At 50.5% G+C, this 21,099-nt stretch overlaps 1 protein-coding gene across 1 annotated transcript; it reads left to right on the forward strand.

Annotated features, from left to right (window-relative positions):
* The first annotated feature begins 3,010 nt into the window (after positions 1-3,010).
* Positions 3,011-20,786, forward strand: MAFF (MAF bZIP transcription factor F). The gene is made up of 3 exons (XM_072656094.1): positions 3,011-3,355; positions 17,696-17,762; positions 18,684-20,786. Exons 2-3 carry the CDS (start codon positions 17,727-17,729, stop codon positions 19,125-19,127), a joined length of 480 nt encoding a protein of 159 aa, XP_072512195.1. The 5' UTR covers positions 3,011-3,355; positions 17,696-17,726; the 3' UTR covers positions 19,128-20,786.
* Positions 20,787-21,099: the final 313 nt, after the last annotated feature.

Raw genomic sequence — 21,099 nt, forward strand, 5'->3', positions numbered from 1 at the left:
CAAAGTTTTTGTCCTCTGCTCTGAGCTGGATTCTTAAGTGTTATCTCTCCCAATCAGAGTGGGTGGTTTTATCCCTGTTGCTTAGTAAGCACATAGCTAAGTGGTTAATAAATACTTTATTTTCTCATTTATTGCATTCATTCTCTGGAAATCCTGGAAGTTTCCAGGGGAGCTCCCAAAGATACATTCCCTGGAATGGCCTTAAAAACCAATTTAAATGTTTAATGCCAGAAAATTCCAACTGTCTCCATGGTCTTGCATTAGTACCTTTCTCTCTTTGCACTTCAGTTTTATCTGTAGAAGCATGCAGCTGGACAAGATGATCTCTGAGGGGTCATTCTAACTCTGATATTACATGTTCTAAAGGTCCTTCTGGCTCCCACATTCACTGTTCTAAGGTCCTTCCCACCACTGCCAGTCTCTGTTCCAGAGTTTCTCTCAGCTCTGACACTCCATGTTCTATGTTCTAGGGCCCCTCCCAACTCCAAAATTCATGTTTCCAAGAGCTCTCCCAAGTCCAGTAATCCATGAGGCAGTTAGGTGTTGTAGTGTATAGAGTACTGGACCTGGAGTGAGAAAGATCTGAGTTCAAATCTAGCCCCAGACACTTAACAGCTGTTTGACCCTGAGCAAGTCACTTTACCTCTGTCTGCCTCAGATTCCTTTGCTGTAAAATGGTGATACTAGCAGTACCTCACTCCCAGGGTTGTTGTGAAGATCAAAGGAGATACTATGTGCCTGGCACATAGTAGGCGCTGTATAAATGTTATTCCCCCATATTCCAAGGTCCCTTCCCAGCTCTGACAGTCTATAATTCTTCAAACATGTTACAGAGGGTGCTCAGCTGTACAGTTACACACAAAAAGTAATTTCCCAACCTTCTATACATCAAGCTCTCACTTCAGCTACAGACCCAGGAACTGTGTCCTGAGCTCTGTGCTTCAGTTGATACAGAATACAAAGGTGCAAGAAGACCAGCAGCCTCCCCTCTCATCCCTTACAATCTCATCGATTAAAACTGATCATTTGAGGTTGCCTCTGGAGCTAGAAGTTCTCTGCTCTGTCCACAATTCTGCCTCTTGATCCAGGACAGAGGGGATGAACAGAAAACCAAGTGGTTTTGGTAGGTCGCCTGCCTTCCACTTGTATGGCCTTAGAAAAATTCCTTCAACATCAAAACTGATAATTTCAGAGAAACTTGGTAAGACTTCTACGAACAGAGGCAAAGGGCAGTGAGTAGAACCCGAGGTCAGTCTCCTTCTATGCCATTTGGACTGATGATCTCATCAGATCCCCTGGTTTCAATGATCACTGCCATGCAGATGACTCTCATTCTCCCAATCTAGGAGTCATCTGGAACTCCTCAGTCCCTCTCTTACCTCCCACATCCAATCTACTGCCAAGTCCTGTCAATTTCATTTTAGCAATGTCTCTCCCTTCCCTCCTCTAATGTTGACCCTCATCACCTCCCCTCTGAATCATTGCAGTAACCTTCTTGTTGGTTTTCTTGCTGCAAGGATCTCAGAACTCCACTCAGCTTCCAGAGATTTTCCTAAAGCATAGATTGGACCACATCATTCCGCTACTCAGTAAACTTCAGTGGCCCCCACTTGCCTCCAGGGTCAGATCAAAAAAAGAGACTAAAAACAGGCTGCTGTATTAACAACATGGGGGCGGGGATGCGGCTAGCACTAGTTCTTTGATCTGCTTTTCTAAAGAAAAGACAACTTTAAAGGGGTGAACAATCTTACTTTAATTACAGTTAAGTAGAAAGAAGTGAGTATAGAAAATACAAGCAGGATTAGCACAGAGATTCAACGCACAGGGCTCCAGCTGTTTCAACAAAAGTAATACAACCACCTACATACACCAGCAGATGGGAGAGCACCAACATCTGACTAGTGGGGAGGTGGGGCTCTTAACAAAGGTCTACTCAGAGTCCCATCCAGGGAACGAAAAGATCCTTCTCATGAGCAAACCCCCATAGCAAAATGCCAACCTCCTAGGATATATAACAAAGACTCTACCCCAGATAAGCTCACAACAAGAAGGCATGGAAATGTGTATGACTCAGCACAGCTGTGAATTATCAGGGTTCAAAGGCGATTAATCCTTCAGATGTTTACAATTTAGCCTCAGCCTAGAAACCTGAACTCCAGAAAAAACAACAAAAAATCCCACTTTGCTCATGCTTACCAGCTGTCCATGCTCTGACAGAGAGGTGGTGAACTCAAGGTGCAGAATGAGACACATTTTGGGACATACCTGGTCAATATGGAGATTCGTGTTGCTTAGTTATATTTGACACAAACATATTGCTTTTCTTTCAGTTTGGAAGGAGAGTTTGGATGGGGGTGGTTTAGATAATGGGAAAGTCTGGCAGTAGTTTTACAACAAATGAAGAAAAATGTAAGGAAAGAGCCAAGTTGCAAGGACTTCAACTGTACAGAAGGCTTGTCAGTAGGAAACAGAGAAACCAGACAGCTTTGAAAAGGACCTGTCGGATTTGTCGATGTTGGGAGAAAGGAGCAAGCTGTCATGTGATCCTTTCTTTTTCCTGTTCTTTGTATGCATATGGTATTTGATGTTTGTCAAATTCAGAATAAAATGAAATAAAAAAGAAGCCTCGACTCTCTGGGCCTCAGTTTCCACATCTGCAAAGATGCGGAGGCCGACATGGACTATATCCAAAGGTTCCTGTCAGCTCTACATTTGAGATGCCATGGGCTTGGCCAAGTGTCTTCTTTGAATGTTCCCACCGATAAAAGCTGTGGCCTTGTTCTAGATCTTTAAGGCTCCTTTCAGCTGTGACTCCTGCTTGGAGTCCATGAAAGAGGCTGCACGCCCACTCCCGCCCCGACTCTTTAAGCTGAGTGTGGTATTTCCCTCCTTTTGCCCCAGTTCCGCGGTGCCCCTCACCAAGATGACCACTGTTTCCCCCTCCCACCGAGCCGGCAAGAAACAGGCGGGGCTCCTGAGCCAGCTCCGCCTCGTCCCTCCCCCCGGGGGTAGTGGGGCTGGAACAGAGGCGGCGAAGGGTGACATCAGCGCATGACTGTGTTTTTATGAATGAAAGGAATCCTGTGAGTGAGTAATTCCAGGAAACTCACATTACAACTCAGCAGATTGCTGCCTTCGCCGCTGTCGCTCGCGCCTCCCCGCCAGCAGGCTGCCTCCACTCTTGGCTGCCCGAGCCCGAGTGCTAACCCGGAGCACGGCTCCCGGGAGGCGGCGGCTGGAGGCTAAAGGGGGACCCACTACCTAGGACGGCGGAGGAAGAGAAAGAGAGGGAGAGGAGAGGAGAAGGGAGAAGGGGAAGGAGGGAGAAACTCCTCGACAGAGCAGGAGAACCAGGGTGAGTACGCGCGGACGAGGCCGCCTCCCTGGGGGCCTTCAAGGTTGGGGGGCTTTGGGTCTGCCTTTCCGCTGTCCGGCTGTTGCCTTGCACCCCACAGTGACCCCCTTCTATCCCTTTCTGTCCTCTTTTTGCCCCCTCGCCGATCTTGGGTTGCTGGAAGCTTGGGAGGGGAGCGCTGGACAGGGATCGTGTGTGTGTGTGTGTGTGTGTGTGTGTGTGTGTGTGTGTGTGTGTGTGTGTGTGTGTGTGTGTGTGTGTGTGTGTGTGTGTGTGTGATTGTCTACCTGTCTGTCTGTTCTACTCTCGTCCCGGAAGGTTAGGCATGGTAGGAGGCCGGGAGGATCGGAATTCTTCGGTTGTCTGTCCCTTCTCAGAGGAGAAGGGGGTTCACTGAGCTAGAAGCGTTGGGAGGCACTTGCTGGGTGGGGTGTGGAGTGTACAGGGGGTGGGGGTGGGCTTCAGAATCGCCCCCAGTTCCCAGTCGGGAGCAGGGGAAGGGTGTCTGATTGTCTTCCCCACTCCCGGACTAAAGGTACTTCTCAGAAGTTGGGAGAACTGAAAGTGAAGGTGCTTGTCCCACCTACCTCCCACCGTAGGGGGATGGAAGGCAAGGTGGAGTGTTTGTCTCCCCCCACCCCACCCGAGTCTGAGCCAGAGGAGACCTCGTTGAGGTCCTGGAAGGAGAGTTTGTCTGTCTATTCCTTCCCGCCCCTCGCCAGTGTTAAAAGGCTAGCTAGCTGTGGAAGGGGAGGTGCGGTCCGACGTTCCTGACTGTGGGGCCAGGAAGACAGACTTGGAAGTGGCGGAAGAAGCAGCAGCACGCCCCCTCCCCAGCCCCCATAAGCCATCCCTTTGGGCCCACGAGCGGGGCGGGTGGGAAGCCAGGGGAGCCACACTGGGCGCCCGTACGGCGGGTGTGCGTGCGTGCGTGACCCAATGTGTACATTCCGTTTGTTGTTCGTGTGTGTGTGTGTGTGGTGTGTGTGTGTGTGTGTGTGTGTGTGTGTGTGTGTGTGTGTGTGTGTGTGTGTGTGTGTACACACTTGCGCACGCAAACACGGATTAGCTCAGCCAGGAGGAGGAGGAAGTCAGTGGGCCGGCCCCAGGCGCCTGGGGGAGCGTCCTGTCCCGCCCCGGCTCAGGCTGGGGCCAGGGTCTCCTGGTTTCCCTCCTTCCCTTTCCCCTGGCCCTGACCTTGGTGTTTCCCTGCTCTCCTCCCCGTGCAGGGTTCCTTTAGGATGTTTGTGCCCCTAAATGTCCATCCAGGATGGATGATAGAGATCAGAGAGGCCAAGGGGCTTCTCCAAGGTCACCCAGCTAATTAGGTAGCTTGGGCAGAATTCCCATTCAGACTTCAAACCAGTGTGCTCTTCGAGGACTGCCCAGAGCTGCACCCAGGGAGGACTGGGGGGTTACAAGGACCCATTAGACCCATCTCTCTTTCAACACCACCTCAAAGCCTTAGGGAGAGAATTTGGGTCAGCCCCCAGATCCTCCCACTTGGCCTGATGGATCAGGAAACACTTGTCTAAGACCCTGAGAGTTCACACCTCCTAGGCTTGGCACCTAGCCCACCTGTACTTAGAGATGATTTAGAGCTGGCCAGGACCTCAGAGGTCATCTGATCCAACCTCCTCATTTTATGGATGGAGAAGTTGAGGCCCAGAAAGGGGGGCCTGCCCAAGGTCACAAGCTGCAGAGCTGGTATTCCAACGCCCTCATTCCACAGAGAGGAAGTAGCTGACTCCAGGTCACAGCAACAAAAGCTGCAATGAAACCCAGGGCTTTTGGGGCCCAGGCTTTCCCCCAGTGTGCAGGTGTTAGCTGCTGCTGGGTTCTGGTAGGGACAAGCAAGGGGCCCCACAGAGAGAGAGGAAGAAGTCAGAACCCTAGAGCTGAAAGCTCCATGTTCAAAGGTGCACTGGCTGGTGGAGTCCCCACCCAGGGACACTGAGATTCAGAGTATACACATCTTGCTGTGTCCTATGCCATGGAGGGGGGTGGGAAGCAGGAGGGGAAAGCAGATAGGGAGTGAAGGGATTAATGTGTATGTGAGGAGGTAGGGGGAGGGGAGAGGAGCCTCAGAAGCTATCCCCTCCAAAAAAACGTTAAAGGAACCAGGATGCACCTGTTTCTGCACCAGTGTTCTGAAGAGCCCCACCTAGGGATTGCTGGGTCATTAGCACCCCCCATCCCTGGCATCTGTAGATCCAAGTCTCCAGCTCCTTCCATTTCCCGTGCATTGTAAAACAATACTCTTCTCCTAAGCATGTCTGCCTGCCCCCTCTTCCTCACCTTACCACAGACTGACCTGAAGAGGGGACAGCCAGGCCTAATAAAGGCAATCCCTAAGCTTTGAGATCTTAGGCTTACTGGAAGAGCTGGGTACTGTGCCCCTAGACCTTGGCATTGTAATTATAGAACCTCAGAGGTTAGCTCAACTACTTGACTTCACTGCAGAAGCTAGGGCTGAGGGGTTAAATGCTCATCTACAGTAAGGGGCAAAACCAGATTTTGAACTAGGGTCTGGTGACTCCAAGATTGATGATCTTTGGAGGAAGACAGTCATGCTCTTTGAATAGCTGAAACATAGTTGGAGAGGGGGTGGGGGCAGAGATTCTATTTACTGTGTGGTTCTGAGAGCAGTGCCAGATGGCTTTGGCACCAACATAAAGTTTCTAATTGTTGGAGCTGCTGGACCATGGACCACACCACCTCTGGCTTAGTGAAAGGTCTTCAAGGAAGAGCTCCAGGATCCCTTGACCAGACTGGTGTAAAGAAGAGCCATGAGGCAGGGGCTTGGACTGGATACCCTTTAACATGATATTGGGGTATAGCAAACGCAACCTCTCAGTGCTCTAGGCATTTCCTTAAGTCTAGAAGTTGCAGAAAGAGTGTCATCTTGCCATGGGAGAGAGTTTTTTTTTTCCCCTCAGAGTTCCCTAAACCAATGAAATCACAGGTTATCCCTACCAGCACAATTACAGAAACTCATGAGAACATTTTGGAAGAGACCATGTACTGTTACCTGGACTTTGGCTCAGGCAAATCAATTCAATAAATAGTCCTGTAGATATGTTAGGTGTTCAGCAAATGGCTCATGGAATCCCAGAATGACAGCACTTGGAGGGAGCTTAGAACAGGCAATGTCAGGGTTGAGGAGCTTAGAAATCAATCAATCTGACCCCCTTGTTTTACAGATTAGGAAGGTGAGGCCAGAGGGAGCAGGTGCTTTGCCCCAGGGTGTCAGTGGGAGACCCAAGATTGGTGACTTGGGCTTTGAATTCAAGCCTTGTGCCTTCTGTATTAAACCACAATTGGTTAATAATACTCAAAATATCCTAGTGGATCAGTGACTTCCGTGATTCAGGAGTTTCCTTTAGCGATGCTGAGAGCAGCCATCCACAGCTGCCCATCCTGGACAGCTCTATCTAGCCTGTTCTCAGCTAAGTTTATCACAGGGAGTCCTTAAGAAAGCTGCCCTTTCTTTCCCCCAGCTATTTGCTAAGGGTTTAGGACTTTTCAAAGCCATTTCTTAACCTTGATCTCCTTTGGAATGTAGTGAAGAGAATGCTAGGGCAGGAGTCTGGAGACTCAGGTTCCATTCCTGGCTCTGAAATTAATTCACTGTCAGATGCAGACAAGTCTCTCCTGCTTCTGTTTTCTCATACGTAAAAATATGCATGGTTGGCCAGCAACTTGCGGGGCTGGCCACAATCTTCCAGGTTCCTCTTGCTCTGACATTCAATGACTAGGGGATACCCAGACTAGCCTCATATAGGATGTGGCCAGTGTGACCACAGCCATAAGTTGGAAAGGTTGGTGGGAGGGAGGAATGTCAGTCCCTCACAGGTTTTTAAACAGCAAAGAGCAGAACTAGGAGCAGTTAGGGGAAGTCATGAGGAGGCAGAACTGGGCTCCATGGAAGGGAAACTCCCTCCCAATCAAAGATGGAATGGAGTGTCCATAGGTCCTCAAGGCTCATAGCCTGCCTTCTATAGAAAGGATTTCATGATCTCAGCTCCCTCCCTCCCCCTTCCCCACTCCTGCTCTCAGTTGCTTTAGAATAGGAAGGAACCCCAAAGGCCATCTCTTTTACAGATGAGAAAACTAAGGCCCTGAGGGACGAAACTCAGAACCCCAGGAGCAAACATTTACAGCTGGAAAGACTTTAGAAGCAACCCATTTTATAGATGAGACTAGAGAGATCAAGGGTCATAGAGCTAGAGTCAGAAGGCACTAAGCCCCTCATTTTACAGATGAGGAAACTGAGGCCCAGGGAGTTGAAGGGACTTGCCCAGTCAAGTCACTCCAGACTCTCTATCACCTCTAAGATCAAATACAAAGTCCTCTGTAACCTAGTGCCCTTTCCCACCACCTTTCCAGCCTTCTTACACCTTCCTCCCCAAGACAGGCTCTTCAATCCCTTGGCCCTGGCTTCCTGCCTCTTCCATGAAGAGCATCTCTTGACTAGGCCTTTTCTTTGGCTGTTCCTCATGCCCAGAACACTCTCCCTCCCTACTGACCTCCCTGGCTTCTTTAAAGTCCCAACTAAAATCCCATAGGTATCCTTCCTCAACCCCTCTTTATTCCAGTGTCTTCTCGCTGTTAATTATTTCCTATTTATCTGGTAGCTGGCTTGTTTGCACATATTTGTTGTTCCCTGTTAGACTGTGAGCTCCTTGAGGGCAGGGACTATCTTTTGCCTTTTTCTGTACCCCCAGTGCTAGGTACAGAGCCTGGCACATAGTAGGTGTTTAATAAATGCCCACTGGATTAGATCAGATAGGGCTGTAGTGAGTTTCGAGTCACCATGGATGAGTTGAGATTTGTCTCATTGAAGGGAACCCCTTTATTGATGAGATTACAGGTCTGAGAACCTGGAAATCACCTAGTTCTGAGAGCTAGATTCAGAGGGCCCATGGCTTCTGGAAGCAGGGCAAGTCACTCTTAGGGTAAGACAGGTAGTGTCCCCCAAACTAGACCAGAAAGCCAGAGTGGAGAGTGAAAGTATTGTGGTTTCTGGCCAAATGGCCAAGGGGAATAGAGCTTTTCCATTAAAGGGGAAAAATGGAAAGTGGACAGGCAACCCTCAGAGGCTACTTTGACTGCTGCCTAGATGAACAGAACCCTGGGCCCCGGTGAGGAACTAAGGGTGCCCCACCTCCCCACACTGGCCCCCTTTAGAAACAGAACTTCCCTGGTGGGGATGGATTCGCATCTGCCTCTGTGGCTGATGCCCACACACTCTTCTCCATTTGCATGCTGGGATTTGTTGTCCTGTGCCTCAGAATCACAGAAACTGCAAAGCTGGACTGGAACTCAGTGGTCACCAAGTCCAGCCCCCTCATTTTTCAGAGGGGGAATAAATTGCCTTAGGTTCCAAGTGACAGAGCTGAGAATTGAACCTGTGTCCTCAGACTCCAAATCTGCCACTCTCTCTGCCCCGTTACCCTGCTCTGGGAGTCTGGCTGATCCTGTTGGCTCCAGAGGTAGAGGAAAACACATTTTTTCTCTCTGTGCTCACAGGATGGGTGAAACAGACTGAGAGTCAGAGACAGAGCGGCCTGCCAGCATGGGGTGGGGCAGTCTGCAGCAGGATTCCTACAGGGGACCCAAGAGGGATTTTTATAGTATCAGTGATGGCAGTCATAAGCCATGTGCTAAACAGACCCTGACCTTGTCAATTTTATATCCCCAGAAAGAACATCAGGGCCTGGCCCCCAAATCACTTAAGTCAGCTGTGCTGGCTTTGTCAGTGACCAGGAGCACAGAAGAAGCCAGTGGCAATGTCCGGCCTGGGAGGCAGGAGGTAGCCCTAGCCTATGGACTCTCTATGTGACCTTGGACAAATCCCTGTCTGGAAGGGAGAAACTCAAGGATCTCTCGGGTCCCTTAGAACCCTAAGATTCCTGTGATCCTAGAAACACTGTTCTGTTTACAAAGTGTTTGACAGCAAAATTTTAAATTCAGGCAAACTCTTCGGGTCCCCTCCCCTCCCCCTTTTTCATTTAAAATGTTTTCATAGAAGGCAAACTTCTTTCAGCAGCGAACTAGGCAAAACATCAACAGAAAAATAAAACTCAACATAAAATTCCATTTAATTTAATGAACTGGATGTCCAGTAGGAATCTTGTAGGAACTCAATGTGTCCAAAACAGAACTCGTTATCTTCCCCCAACCTTCTCTATCTCCTATCTTTCCTATCCCTGTAGAGAGTATTGCTAGCCTCCAAGCCCCTTAGGCTTCCAACCTCAGAGTCATCCTGGACTTCTCATGCTCTCTCATCCTCCACAGTCAAGCTGTTGCCAAGGCCTGTTAATTTCACCTTTGCAACATCTCTTGTCATTTTCACCTTTGCAATACCTCTTGTTTATTCCACCTTTACAGTATCTCTTATTAATTTCACCTTTGTGGAATCTCTTGCATAAGCCCCTTCTCTCCTTTGACACTGTCCCCACCTTGGTGCTAACCTTATGCCTAGACTATTGCAGTAACCTGCCTCAAGTCTCTCCCCATCCAAGCCCATCCTCCATTCAGCTACCAAAGTGATTTTCCTAAAGCCCTTATCACCTTATTCCCACCCCTCCTCCCACCTGCTCTCAGTGAGCCACAGGGGCTCTCTCTTATTTCCAGAATCAAATATAAATCAAATAAGTACAAGGTAATTGGACGGGGAGTGTATCACTAAAATAATGGGGATCAGGAAAGGACTCTTGTCACTTGAGGTGAGCCTTGGAGTGGGCTAGGATTTACAAGAAGCAGAGGTAAGGAGGGAAAACATTCCAGATTGGGGAGGTGGAAGGGGGAAGTCTCTGTAAAAGCCCAGAGAGGAGAAGGAATGTCATGAATGGAGGTAGACAAGCAGGCCAGTTTGGCTGGAACGGAAAACCCATGAAGGGGAGTGGTTGGCAGTAGACCTGGGATGACAGATAGGCTGGAGCCAGACTGTAAAAGGTTTTAAATGCTAACCCAGGGTATTTCTAAAGAATACGACTTCAGTGATTCCAGTAGGGGTTCAGAGTCATTTATTGATCGAACAAGCATTTGTTAAGGTCTGCTATGATGATTCCCCTCTCCCCTACCTGCTTTAAGCAAATTTGATCATATCCAAACCTGAGACAATGAATGTGGAGCAGGGGTGGTAGATAAGGGGAGTTGGTGCATTTCAAAAACTCTCCCTGCAGGGTTCCATCAAATTGCTCAACTGCAATAAATCACTCAACTAATGATCATTTAATAAGTGCTTATATGTGCTCGGAAGACTGAATTCTGCCATGTACACTTACTAGCCGTATGATTCTGGGTAAATCACCGCAATGCTCCCTGCCTCATCTGTAAAATGGAAATAATAATAACACCTGCTTCCCAGGTTTGCTGAAAGGATCAAATGTGTTAAGACATGTCAGCTATGATCCCTCCAGACCTTGAGGTGAAAGGGATTTCAACCCACCTCTCCCTAAGTCTGACCTCCATACTGCTTCTGTCTTCAAAGTCTGACTTTGCTGATTTTAGCCTCATTAATCCCATGATTTCCCCCGAGTCCAGCTCTTTGGGCATCTTCCTGGATCGCTCCAGCCCTGCTCAGAACACAGAGGTGTGATCTAATTCATTTGTTCATTCCACAAACAGTTTTGGATCACCAAAGACATGTGAGGAGGAGGAAGAGTAGAGCAAGCATGAGCCAGAGAAGGAGGCTGGGACTCCCTCGTCATTGAGGCTTTCCTACAGGACATGTCTGACTCAGCTGAGCCTGAGCATTCCTGGGCAAGGAGCCGAGCCTCAGCCAGGACCTGGGATGTGGCCGAGGAAGCCACTGCCAGAGCAAGGGAGAAGATAGGAAAGGAGCCAGGGAAAGGCAGAACTGGGTTGAGTGGCTGTGTGGCATTGGGCTTGGAGTCAGAGGACCTGGGTTCAAATTGCTACTTAACACCTATGTGATCTTGGCTATTTTCTTTGGGTCTGGTCTGTAAAATGGAGGCTGGGGAAGGTTGGATTACATGACCTCTTGTCTCTCCCTCAAAGCTGAATGTTTAGAGTTGCCCCCTGCCCCTCATGCATACTTCTCTGGAGAAAGACCAATGAACCTTCCCCCTCCTGGAAACCACATCTCAATGGCTCCTGGTAGAATCACTCCAAAGGTTCCTAAATGAGTGATGATGAGCCAAGCACTTTCCCTGTCTTGATTTCATTCTCCTCACCTGTAAAGTGAGGCAGGTCAACCAGACAACTTTCAAGGCGGTTATTCCACGTGGAATGGTCCCCTGAAAGTGTCTCCAGGCTTTCCGCAGGGTTGATGATGGACCCGACTCCTTAAGGCCTTCCCTCCAAAGTCTGGCTGCCTCTCAGTTCCACAAATGCTTATCACTCTTCTCTGGGACCACAGCCTAGCACTGTGTCAGGCCCCTGGGAGACAGAAAGCTAAGGCAGGCCAGTTAAGAAGTGACTACAGTACAGGCTAGAATTGTGTGCCTGCTGCTCTGAGGAAACTTTAGGAGGCAGCAGGAAATTGAGACTCCCAGCACCTAGCCGGCACACAGCAGGTATTTAATAAATGCTTATTGGTTGATTCAAGAAGGGAAGGAACAGGGACCTTCGGGGACCAGGGAAGACTTCATGGGGAAGGAAGCCTTGAATTGAGCCATGAATAAAGAATAGAGGAGGAGGAAATGAGTGCATTCCAGGCACAGGGAACCCTGTGGACAAATGCATTGTGGAAAGAAATAGCAAGATGAGATTAGGAAATGTCTGGCTGACTGGTTTGGTTGGAGTATAGACTTCATGGAGGGGACAGGTGGCTGGAATGGTTGGTTGGACCAGATGGGAGAGGACTTAGAATCCTGGGCTAAGAAGTTTTTGTGTTATCCTTTGAGCAAGGGGGAGCCACTGAAGGTTCTGGAGCAGAGGGGAGATGTGGTGAGACATGGGCTCTCCTATGCCATCATGAAGGTCAGCCTAGAGGGGAGAGACAGGAGCTAGGGAGCCTGGTTAGGAGGTTATTATAATTGTTCAGAGGTGAGGAAGGCCTACCTAGGGAGAGTAGCTGTGAGAGGAAGGGATTGCAAGGCTACTGACCCCAGCCCTGACCTATGCTCACTCTTGTAGGAAAGCTGTCCCATCCCCTCTTCAGCTTTCCACAGCCAACCCAGACTCTTAAGACCAAGGCTGTAGCTGGAAAAGACCTTAGAGACTATCTAGTCCAACTGTCTCATTTTGCAGATGAGGAAACTGAGGCTCAGGGCAGTAAAGCCACTTGGCCAAGGTCACCTATGTGGTAAATAGAAGGGTCAGGATTTGAACCCAGGTCCCTAAACTTTACATCCAAAGTGGCCTTTGTCCTATGTCAGGCTGCTGCTTACATCCTGTGGGAAGTTTTCCTTAAGTCTCTCCCTATCCTTGGTAATCTTCCCCTGGCTTCTCATTGTATTTACTGTCTGAATCACTCACCAGGCCCTTAGCATAGGATGCCTGGGACTATCACTTACTATATCATGGTTCGGTCACCCGTAGATCCCAGCCAGCTCAGTCCCAGGAGACTTTGGGTGGGGAGTAGGGACGTTGACCTGGCTGTACTGTGCTGAATCATTGTGAGACAGCATCTTGTCTACACGGGACTCCAGCTCCCAGCCTCGCCTCCTCCCCTAGAGGGCCCTCCCTCTGGTTCTCCCTTCATGGCTCTTGGCCCAGGCAGGCAGGGTGTGGAGGTGGTGGTTTTTCTTACACATTTCCCTCTTACCCTATTTGTCATCATCTCCTACCACCTATACTCTCCTAGGGAACTAAAAAAACTAACAAGCCTAAATCTCCATAGGTGACCGTATGTTGTCTGCATGACCCTCTGAACAGGGCACTAGCCTGGAGGTTAGCACCCTGGGGCTGTAGGCCCCAAGGAATGTCAGCTGATCTTGTGCTTCTGTCCCCCACTCTCACCTCCACAGCCTAGGTGGCGCACACACAATGGTCTTCAACCACAAGTATAGATGAGTTGGTGAGGTCAGGGAGGTCATCAACATTGGGGGAGAGTCAGGCATGAAGGTAAGAGGGAACCATGGGAGGTTCTTGAGTAGAGATGTGACACCATCAGACTTGAGTTTTTGGAAGATCACTTTGCCAGCCCAGAGGGGGACAGACTGTGGCAGAGCTGGGCTATCTCTATAGGCTAGAGGGAGGGGACAGGACCTGGTCCCAAGACTCCCCTCAATCAGGGCAAGTGTGCTCCTTCTTTGAAATGTAGTCTTAAGATATCACCGGGAACAGGGAGATCACAAGCAGGCAGTGCCAGAAACAACACTTGAACTCAGGTATTTGAGACTTGGAGGCCAGTTTTCTGCCCGCTGTGTTTTGATGTGTCTCTTCAGTAGGATAATATATTTACCAAGTTGTCACCATACCCTTCTGACAGATCCCAGAGGTGTTGGGCCCCCAGGGCTAGGATCCCTGGAGGTCCCACCAATTCTAATCTGGAGCTGAGTCCACTAACTAACCCTATGGGCCTGCCAGGGATAGCTCTCCACCCTCAGCTGCCTCAGTTTCCCCAAACCCATCTCCTTTCTCTTCCTCTCTGGCCAGGGTTGCCCCACTCTTTCCTCTTAACCAGGAATCCTGGGGGCAGTGGAAGGATGTGCTCATCACAGGCCCACTCCTGCCTCCATGGGCTCTGATGGATTCCCAGGACGGGACAGATGAGATGAGGAGCTGTGCTTTCCTGGGGGACTTCCTAGATCACCAGCTTCCTCCTCTGACTTCCTCTGAGCCTTGTTCCCCTCCCACCAGGAATGACCTTGGTTCCCTCTGGGCTCTCTCTCCTCCCACTCCTCACTCTATTCCTGGAGGAGCTTCTGAGAACCTGGGGGGAATCTCCTCACTTCTGCCTAAGTCACCCTGATGAGGAAGAAGACTCCCTGACCCTGCAGATAGGGAGCAGGCTGAGGGGCGTGAGCTGAGATGAGAAAGGATACACTAGGGTGGGGGAGCAGGGGTGCAGAAACTTACACTTGGCAGAGTTAAAGAAGCTGGTGGAGGGGAGGGGAGGGCTGAGCCCCAGGCCCCTGCTTATAACCTGTACCAGGCAGCTGGGCCCCTCTCCAGCCTCTTTCCCAAGGGGAGAAAGGAGGTTCTGCTGTGTCAGAAGGAACAAGGAACAAGGCTATGAGCTCTTGGACAAGGTGACAAGCCCGAGGGCCAGGCCTCTTGCCTTTGCTCCCTGCTGTCTATAGAGAAGGGCTGGCCTGGTTACAGCAAACCTGAAGCTTTTCTTAATCCTCTCTCCAGCCTTATGACTATTACATTTACTATATGGACACTGTGTTAGTTGTGTGGTTGGGGACTCATAGGTCCCTCCCAGCTGCAAATCTATGCATTTACATTGGCCCCATTTAAATGAAAGGCAAGGATTGTTTGTTCTGTATTTGTATCTCCAGGGGCCAGCTCTGTGTCTGGTATACAGTAAGCACTTAATAAATGCTTTGTTCACAGACTGGCACAGGGAAGGCACTTAAGTGCTTGCTGGATTGAACAAAGGGCAGTGGTGTGGTACTGGGCAAAGAATGCTGGTTCTGGAGTCATCAGACCTGGATTCAAGGCCCACCTCTGAGGTTTTACTATCTGTGTTACCCTAAGGAAGTCACTTTCCCTCTCTAGGTCTGAGTTTCCTCACTGGTAAAATCCAGGGTGTAGATCAGCTGGCCTCTGAGATACCTTCTAGCCTATGAATCCTCTAAGAGAAGCCAGGCTCATATAACCAATGAGACCTACTCTGTGTACTCACCTTCCTCCGGCCTCAGTTTTTTCATTTGTAAAATGAGGAGGAAGAATCAGATGTGTATGACCTCTGAGGACCCTACTCATTCTAGACCCATCCAGGGCCTGCCCCACAGATGCTCAAGTGTGAGAGGATCCCTGTTACAAAAAGGGCTTTCCAGTATGGGCGTGGCAGGGAAAAGAATTGGCCTGGGAGCCAGGACTCTTGGGTTCACTATGTTATGTGGCCTGGGACAAGCCAGTTCCCACTCTCTGAACTTCACCTCTTAAATGAGGGAGTTAAATGGTGTGGCGTCCTACAAAGAATGCTAGATTTTTTTCAGTAACCTTGGGAAACTTCCATCTAGAGGAGGCCTGTTCTATCAGTTCTCCTGTCTCTCCAAACTGACCAGAATTTCTCCTGGGGCTGCTTCTGGCCCAGTCTCTGGCCCCTTTCCTCACAGCTTCCAGAAAAGCCACCTTCTCCCTGCATTGCCCCGATTTCCCCAGCTGTGCTTGGCGATGACATCCCTCCTCCTCCAAAGCAGAATCTGGAAGAACAAACAGCCTGATATCAGGGAGGTGCCAGTCCTGGACAGCCCTAAGTAGGAGCATTGCAGGGGAGAAAGGGACCCCCTTGGAATTCTCTTTTCACTAGACAGGGGAAGAATGAGTCAGCTGTTGGGAGGGATGGGCAAGGCTGTGTAACTGTGGGGAGGCCACTGGCTGCTCATAGGATGCTGATAATAATGCACGGGATATTCATAATAAATCACATGTGCATAGTGTCTGGCACACAGCAAGCCCTTAGGAAACACTTGTTGGCTGACATAACATTAACAACGATGATTAGAGCTGACATTCCCATAACACCTTAAGGTTTGCAAAGCACTTCAGAAATATCGTGTCATTTGAACCTCAAAACAATCTATGGAGGTTGGTGCTATTATTCTCCCCATTTTACAGATGAGGAAACTGAGACTCCTTCCACTACACCATGCTGGTTGGCCATTGGGTGATCAGTGACAAAGCAGGTGCTGGGAGTTTGGTACTAAGGAATGTGGAATCCCCCAGCCCTCCCTGCAAAGGAAAGAAGTGCATGAAGCCCCTCTAACACCTTCCCACATCCAGGCAAAGGCTATGGCCATAGACAGTCCTTTACTGACCTCACAGCATCTCTGCTGGGCATGAGTGGCTGTCATGGGCAAAGGCCTGGCTCTGGAGTGTCAACCTGGTTTGGGGTCTCAGCCCCCATTTAGAAGGTGTGTGGCTCCCCTTTTTCTGTACCTCGGTTTCCTCTTCCATGTTGTTGCTCAGGCGTTTCAATTGTATCTGACTCTTTGTGATCACATTTGGGGTTTTCTTGGCAAAAATGGGGTTTCCTTCAGTTCCTTTTACAGATGAGGAAACTGAAGTAAACAGGGTAAAGTGACTTGCCCAGGATCACACATCTAGGAAGGATCTGAGGCAGATTTGAACTCAGGAAGACGAGCCTTCCTGACTTCAAGCCCAGTGCTCTTGTCTATTGAGCCACCTAGTCAACTAACCCAACAGATCAATGTCTAGGATCAAATGAGATATCACACATAAGTCACCCAAAGGGGGTAGTTGTGTATGCATGAGGATAGTATGTGTAATGGTTAGAGACCTGGCCTTAGAGTCAGGAGAACTTGGGTTCAAGTCCCACATCTGACACATGCTGGCTGTGTGACCTTGGACAAGTTACAGCCTCTCAGTGCTCTAAATTGCTGATTATCTGCTTTGGTATAGTGTGTTTCCTCCTGGGAGTTCTTTAGACTAATAAAATCAGTCCTTGATCACTTAGCCTTATTATTATTATTGTCCCACATCTAGCTGACTTTATTTACCCAAACCAATGCTCCTGGGCCAGCTCTAGACCTCACTCAGTCCCCCAGCATGAGGTCAGTCACTGGATGATCACTGGACTGCACCATTACAGATCATATAGTCCTCAAAGACCAGAAAAGGAAACTGAACCACAGAGGAGAATTAACTTGCCCAAGGTCACACAACTAGTAAGGAGCACAGGCAGGATTTGAACTCAGATCTTCCCAACATCAAATGCAGGGCTTTTTGCACTGTGTCCCATTACTGACTGTTCTGGTTATGTCCATTTATGAAGTCCCGTAGTTAGGTCTCCATATAGCAGTATACCTTAGTGTCATTGCATTGCTAGACCTTTTTGAGGACAGAAACCCCAGTTCTGTCTTTCTTTTTTTTGAGGCTTGGGTCTCCCTGCCTCCATTCTGGGGTTCATCCTATTGATGTCCCTAGATTTAGGGTAGACACCCACACAGCCCAGAACTCCTGAGCTCAAGTGATCCACCAGCCTCAACCTCCCTGGTAGCAGCCACTACTGCACTTGGTAGGCACCTGTTGATGAATAAATGACTCCAAGGGGAGGGATTTCAGAGGAGGCTGATGGAGGGGGAAGTCTGGGGTTGGTAGCCACCTATTTTTGTCCTTGGATGCAATTAGTTCCAATCACAGATGAACACCTGCTCAACCTCCTCCCTGAAATGAAAAGCAAGCTTCAGGGCTTGGAACAATAATCTTTCGTTTCCTCTTTTCCTCCAGGTCTCCAGCCCTGAGGGTGCCTGACCCCAAAATGTCTATGGATACCTTATCCAGCAAAGCATTAAAGGTGAGAGCCCAACCTCCTCTCTCCTGACTCTTTCCCTTGATTCCTTTCTGTCCTCTTCTGTTCCCTGCTTACTCCCTGCTCTTCAGGAAGGAACTAAAGAGAGAGAAGAAGGCAGTAAGAGAGGAAGGATGATGAAAGGAAGGCAAAGGAGAGAGGAAAGGGACAATGAGAGAAAGGAGAGAGAAGTTAGAGGAGAGAAAAACAGAGGGAGTGAGGGAAAATGAAGGAGAAGAAAGGACAGGGTGGAACCAAGGGGAGAAGGAAGATGAACGTGAAGGAGCCAGTGGAAGTTGAAGAGGAAGCAAAGTAGAAGTAAATGAAAGGAGGGAAAAAGACTAGGGGGATGGGGAAGAATAGGGAGAGAGGAGAGAAAGTGGGAAACAAGGAAAGAAAAGAGGTAAAAGGAAGAGAAGGGAAACTGAGAAGAGGGTGAGGGCAAAGGAGGGAAGAAGAAAGGGGGGACAAATGAGAAGAGAAGAGCAGGGGAGAATGGGAAGAAGAGAACAGGAAGGATGAAGGAGACAACAGGGAGAGGGAGGAAAGAATATGAGAGAAGAACGGGGGAGAAGAGGAGCCAGGCAGAAAGAGAAAGGGAAGGATGAAGGAGAGGTGTTGGCAGTGGTGTCAGTGTCAGGATCTGTGTCAACGTCAGTGTCAGTATCTGTCAGTATGCGTCATTGTAAGTGTCTGTGTCAATGTCAATTTCTGTCAGTGTCAGTATCTGTCAGTATTCGTCATTGTCAGTGTCTGTGTCAGTGTCAATTTCTGTGTCAGTGTCAGTATGTGTCACTGTCAGTGTGTCAATGTCAGTGTCAGTGTCTGTCAGTATATGTCATTGTCAGTGTTTGTTTCCACTGTCCCTGTCTGTGTGGTGTCCTGCCCCCAAGCCGCACCCACCCGACGCCCCGTCTGGTCCCGCAGATCAAGCGCGAGCTGGGCGAGAACACAGGCCCGCACCTGTCGGATGAGGAACTGATGGCGCTGTCCGTACGGGAGCTGAACCACCACCTGCGGGGCCTGTCCAAGGAGGAGGTGGCGCGGCTGAAGCAGCGGCGTCGCACGCTCAAGAACCGTGGTTACGCCGCCAGCTGCCGCGTCAAGCGCGTGTGCCAGAAGGAGGAGCTGCAGAAGCAGAAGAGCGAGTTGGAGCGCGAGGTGGACAAGCTGGCTCGCGAGAACGCTGCCATGCGCCTGGAGCTCGACGCCCTGCGCTCCAAGTACGAGGCGCTGCAGGGCTTCGCGCGCTCCGTGGCCGCGCACGGCGGGCCCGCCGCCAAGGTGGCGCCCGCTAGTGTTATCACCATAGTCAAGTCCTCTGCCACGGCTTCAGCGTCTGCGGCCAGCCCTTCCGCCTGCTCTTCGTGACTGCAGGTCCCGCCCCCCGCTGCCACTTCCCGCGCGGATGGGGGGTCCCGCCCCGCCCCTGGGCTCATCCCTGCGCGGATAGGGGGCCCCCAGGCCCCGCCCACACCAAGGCCCCGCCCCCGACTCCCAGCCTCGCTCTGCTGACAGGGTGGCCTGGTCCTTGCCCCGCCCTCTGATCCCATCCCTGCGCGGATAGGGCGGGCCTGGTCTAGGCCCTGCCTTCATGTAGGCCCCGCCCCCCCTGATCCCACCCCGCCCTCATGGGATTTCAGCCTCTCCCCCAATGCCCCGCCTCTGCGTCCAAGCCTTAACACCTCCCAGGCCACGCCCCTTACCATACCCCGCCCCTTCCCAAACTCCTAGTTCAATCCGCCAACCGCTTCCATTTCTCGCGCTCCCGAGAGGCCGCCTGCCGCCCCACCCCGGGGCCCAGCACTTCTTGCCCCTCTGGCCCTCACGGGCCTAGGGCTGGGGGTGGACATTAGTTTGGGGAAAGGGGCGGTATCTCAGAAGTGGAAACTGGGAGGAGCAAAACTAGCCCCTCCTCCCCCCACCCCCTCAAATTTGGTTGAAGTTAAATCCAGGAGCGTTGATTAAGCGCCCACTTTGTGCAGGGCACTGGGATGCGGGGCACCTCGCCCCTGCAGGCCTTCACTCTGTGCTGCCCATACCCTCCCTGCCCTTCTCCCCAGTCTCCTCGGCTGGAAAATGGACACGAGGAGGGGACACCCAGGAGGGGGAACAGACTCGAGACTGCCCTGTGAGGGCCATTGGGCCTCCCCTCTCTCCCAAGGACGCTGACCAGCAAGCTCAGCCCCTCTCCCCAGGCCAGGGAGAAGACCGACAGGTAGGGCGACGGCCCAACCTCCCCCCTCCTCCGTCTTTTTAGGTCTCTGGAAGTAGGTTGGAAACCTGGCTTGGGTGCATGGGAGCTCTCTTCCTGAGGAGTGGGGTTTTCAAAAGGAGTCCAGGCCTCCCTCCAGGTTGACAGCCCCTCTGAGCCCCACTGCCCCCCAGCTGGCCCATCCATCTTCCCAGAGCCTGGGGCTCCCAGAGATGCTAAAATGACTCCTGGACTTCCCTGAGGGCTGGGGTGTCTGGGAGGAACCAGTCTGCCCTAAGACAGGTCCTTGGAGCTGGAGAGAAGGAAGGACTATGCAGGGTATCAGTGAACCCAGGAGGCTGCCACATGCCAGCATAAGTTCTCTGCTTCCAGGAAGGAAGAAGAGCTGGGGCCCCTCTCTCGTGAGCACTTTTGGGGATGGGGCCCAGGACTCTGGGGTTTGTCTTCCAGTGGAAGAGCCTTTGTGGTCTCCCTTCTCTATCCCCCCAGCCTCCCCTTGCCCAGCTGCTTCCCTCCCCCAATGATACCCCCTCCCATCCAGCCCCAACCCCCTTTTTTATTTATTGCACAGAGCTAAGTTATTCTCCGTCACAGCTGCCAGCCCACCTCACTGGCGCCCAGTCTAGGTGGGGAAGTGGATGAGCTGTACGTTATGTTTTATATCTGCAAATAAATCACATTTTATCTATATGTAACAAGACCCCCAAAATGCCCCCTAGGTGTTCCAGAATTATTTATTTTCTGACTTACAGTAAGCGCTGCTCGCCTCCTGTATTTTGTAGACTTTCTGAATAAAGCAAGTTCTTTTTCACTGAGATCAGAGTATGTGGGGCCTGGATTTCATCCTGTGTGGCACCCAGGGGTGAGTGGGGATGCAAGATGCTGGGGATGGGCTCTTGGAACATTGGTATGTTCCAGACTCACAGAATCAGCTGGTGCACTTGCCTCCTTATCCTTTCTGCATATTGCCCTATAATCTGGGCACATGATCCTCATGATCATACAATTTTAAAATTTGAAAGGACCTTAGGGCATCTCGTCCAACCCGTAAGTAAAATGGAATTCCCCTACAGTCCTGTCTGAAGATGCTCCAGAAGGAGGAACCCACTACCCTCAGAAGAGGAGATT

The sequence above is a fragment of the Notamacropus eugenii genome, chromosome 3 (genome assembly GCF_028372415.1).
Source record: "Notamacropus eugenii isolate mMacEug1 chromosome 3, mMacEug1.pri_v2, whole genome shotgun sequence".
In the NCBI taxonomy this organism is placed as follows: domain Eukaryota; kingdom Metazoa; phylum Chordata; class Mammalia; order Diprotodontia; family Macropodidae; genus Notamacropus; species Notamacropus eugenii.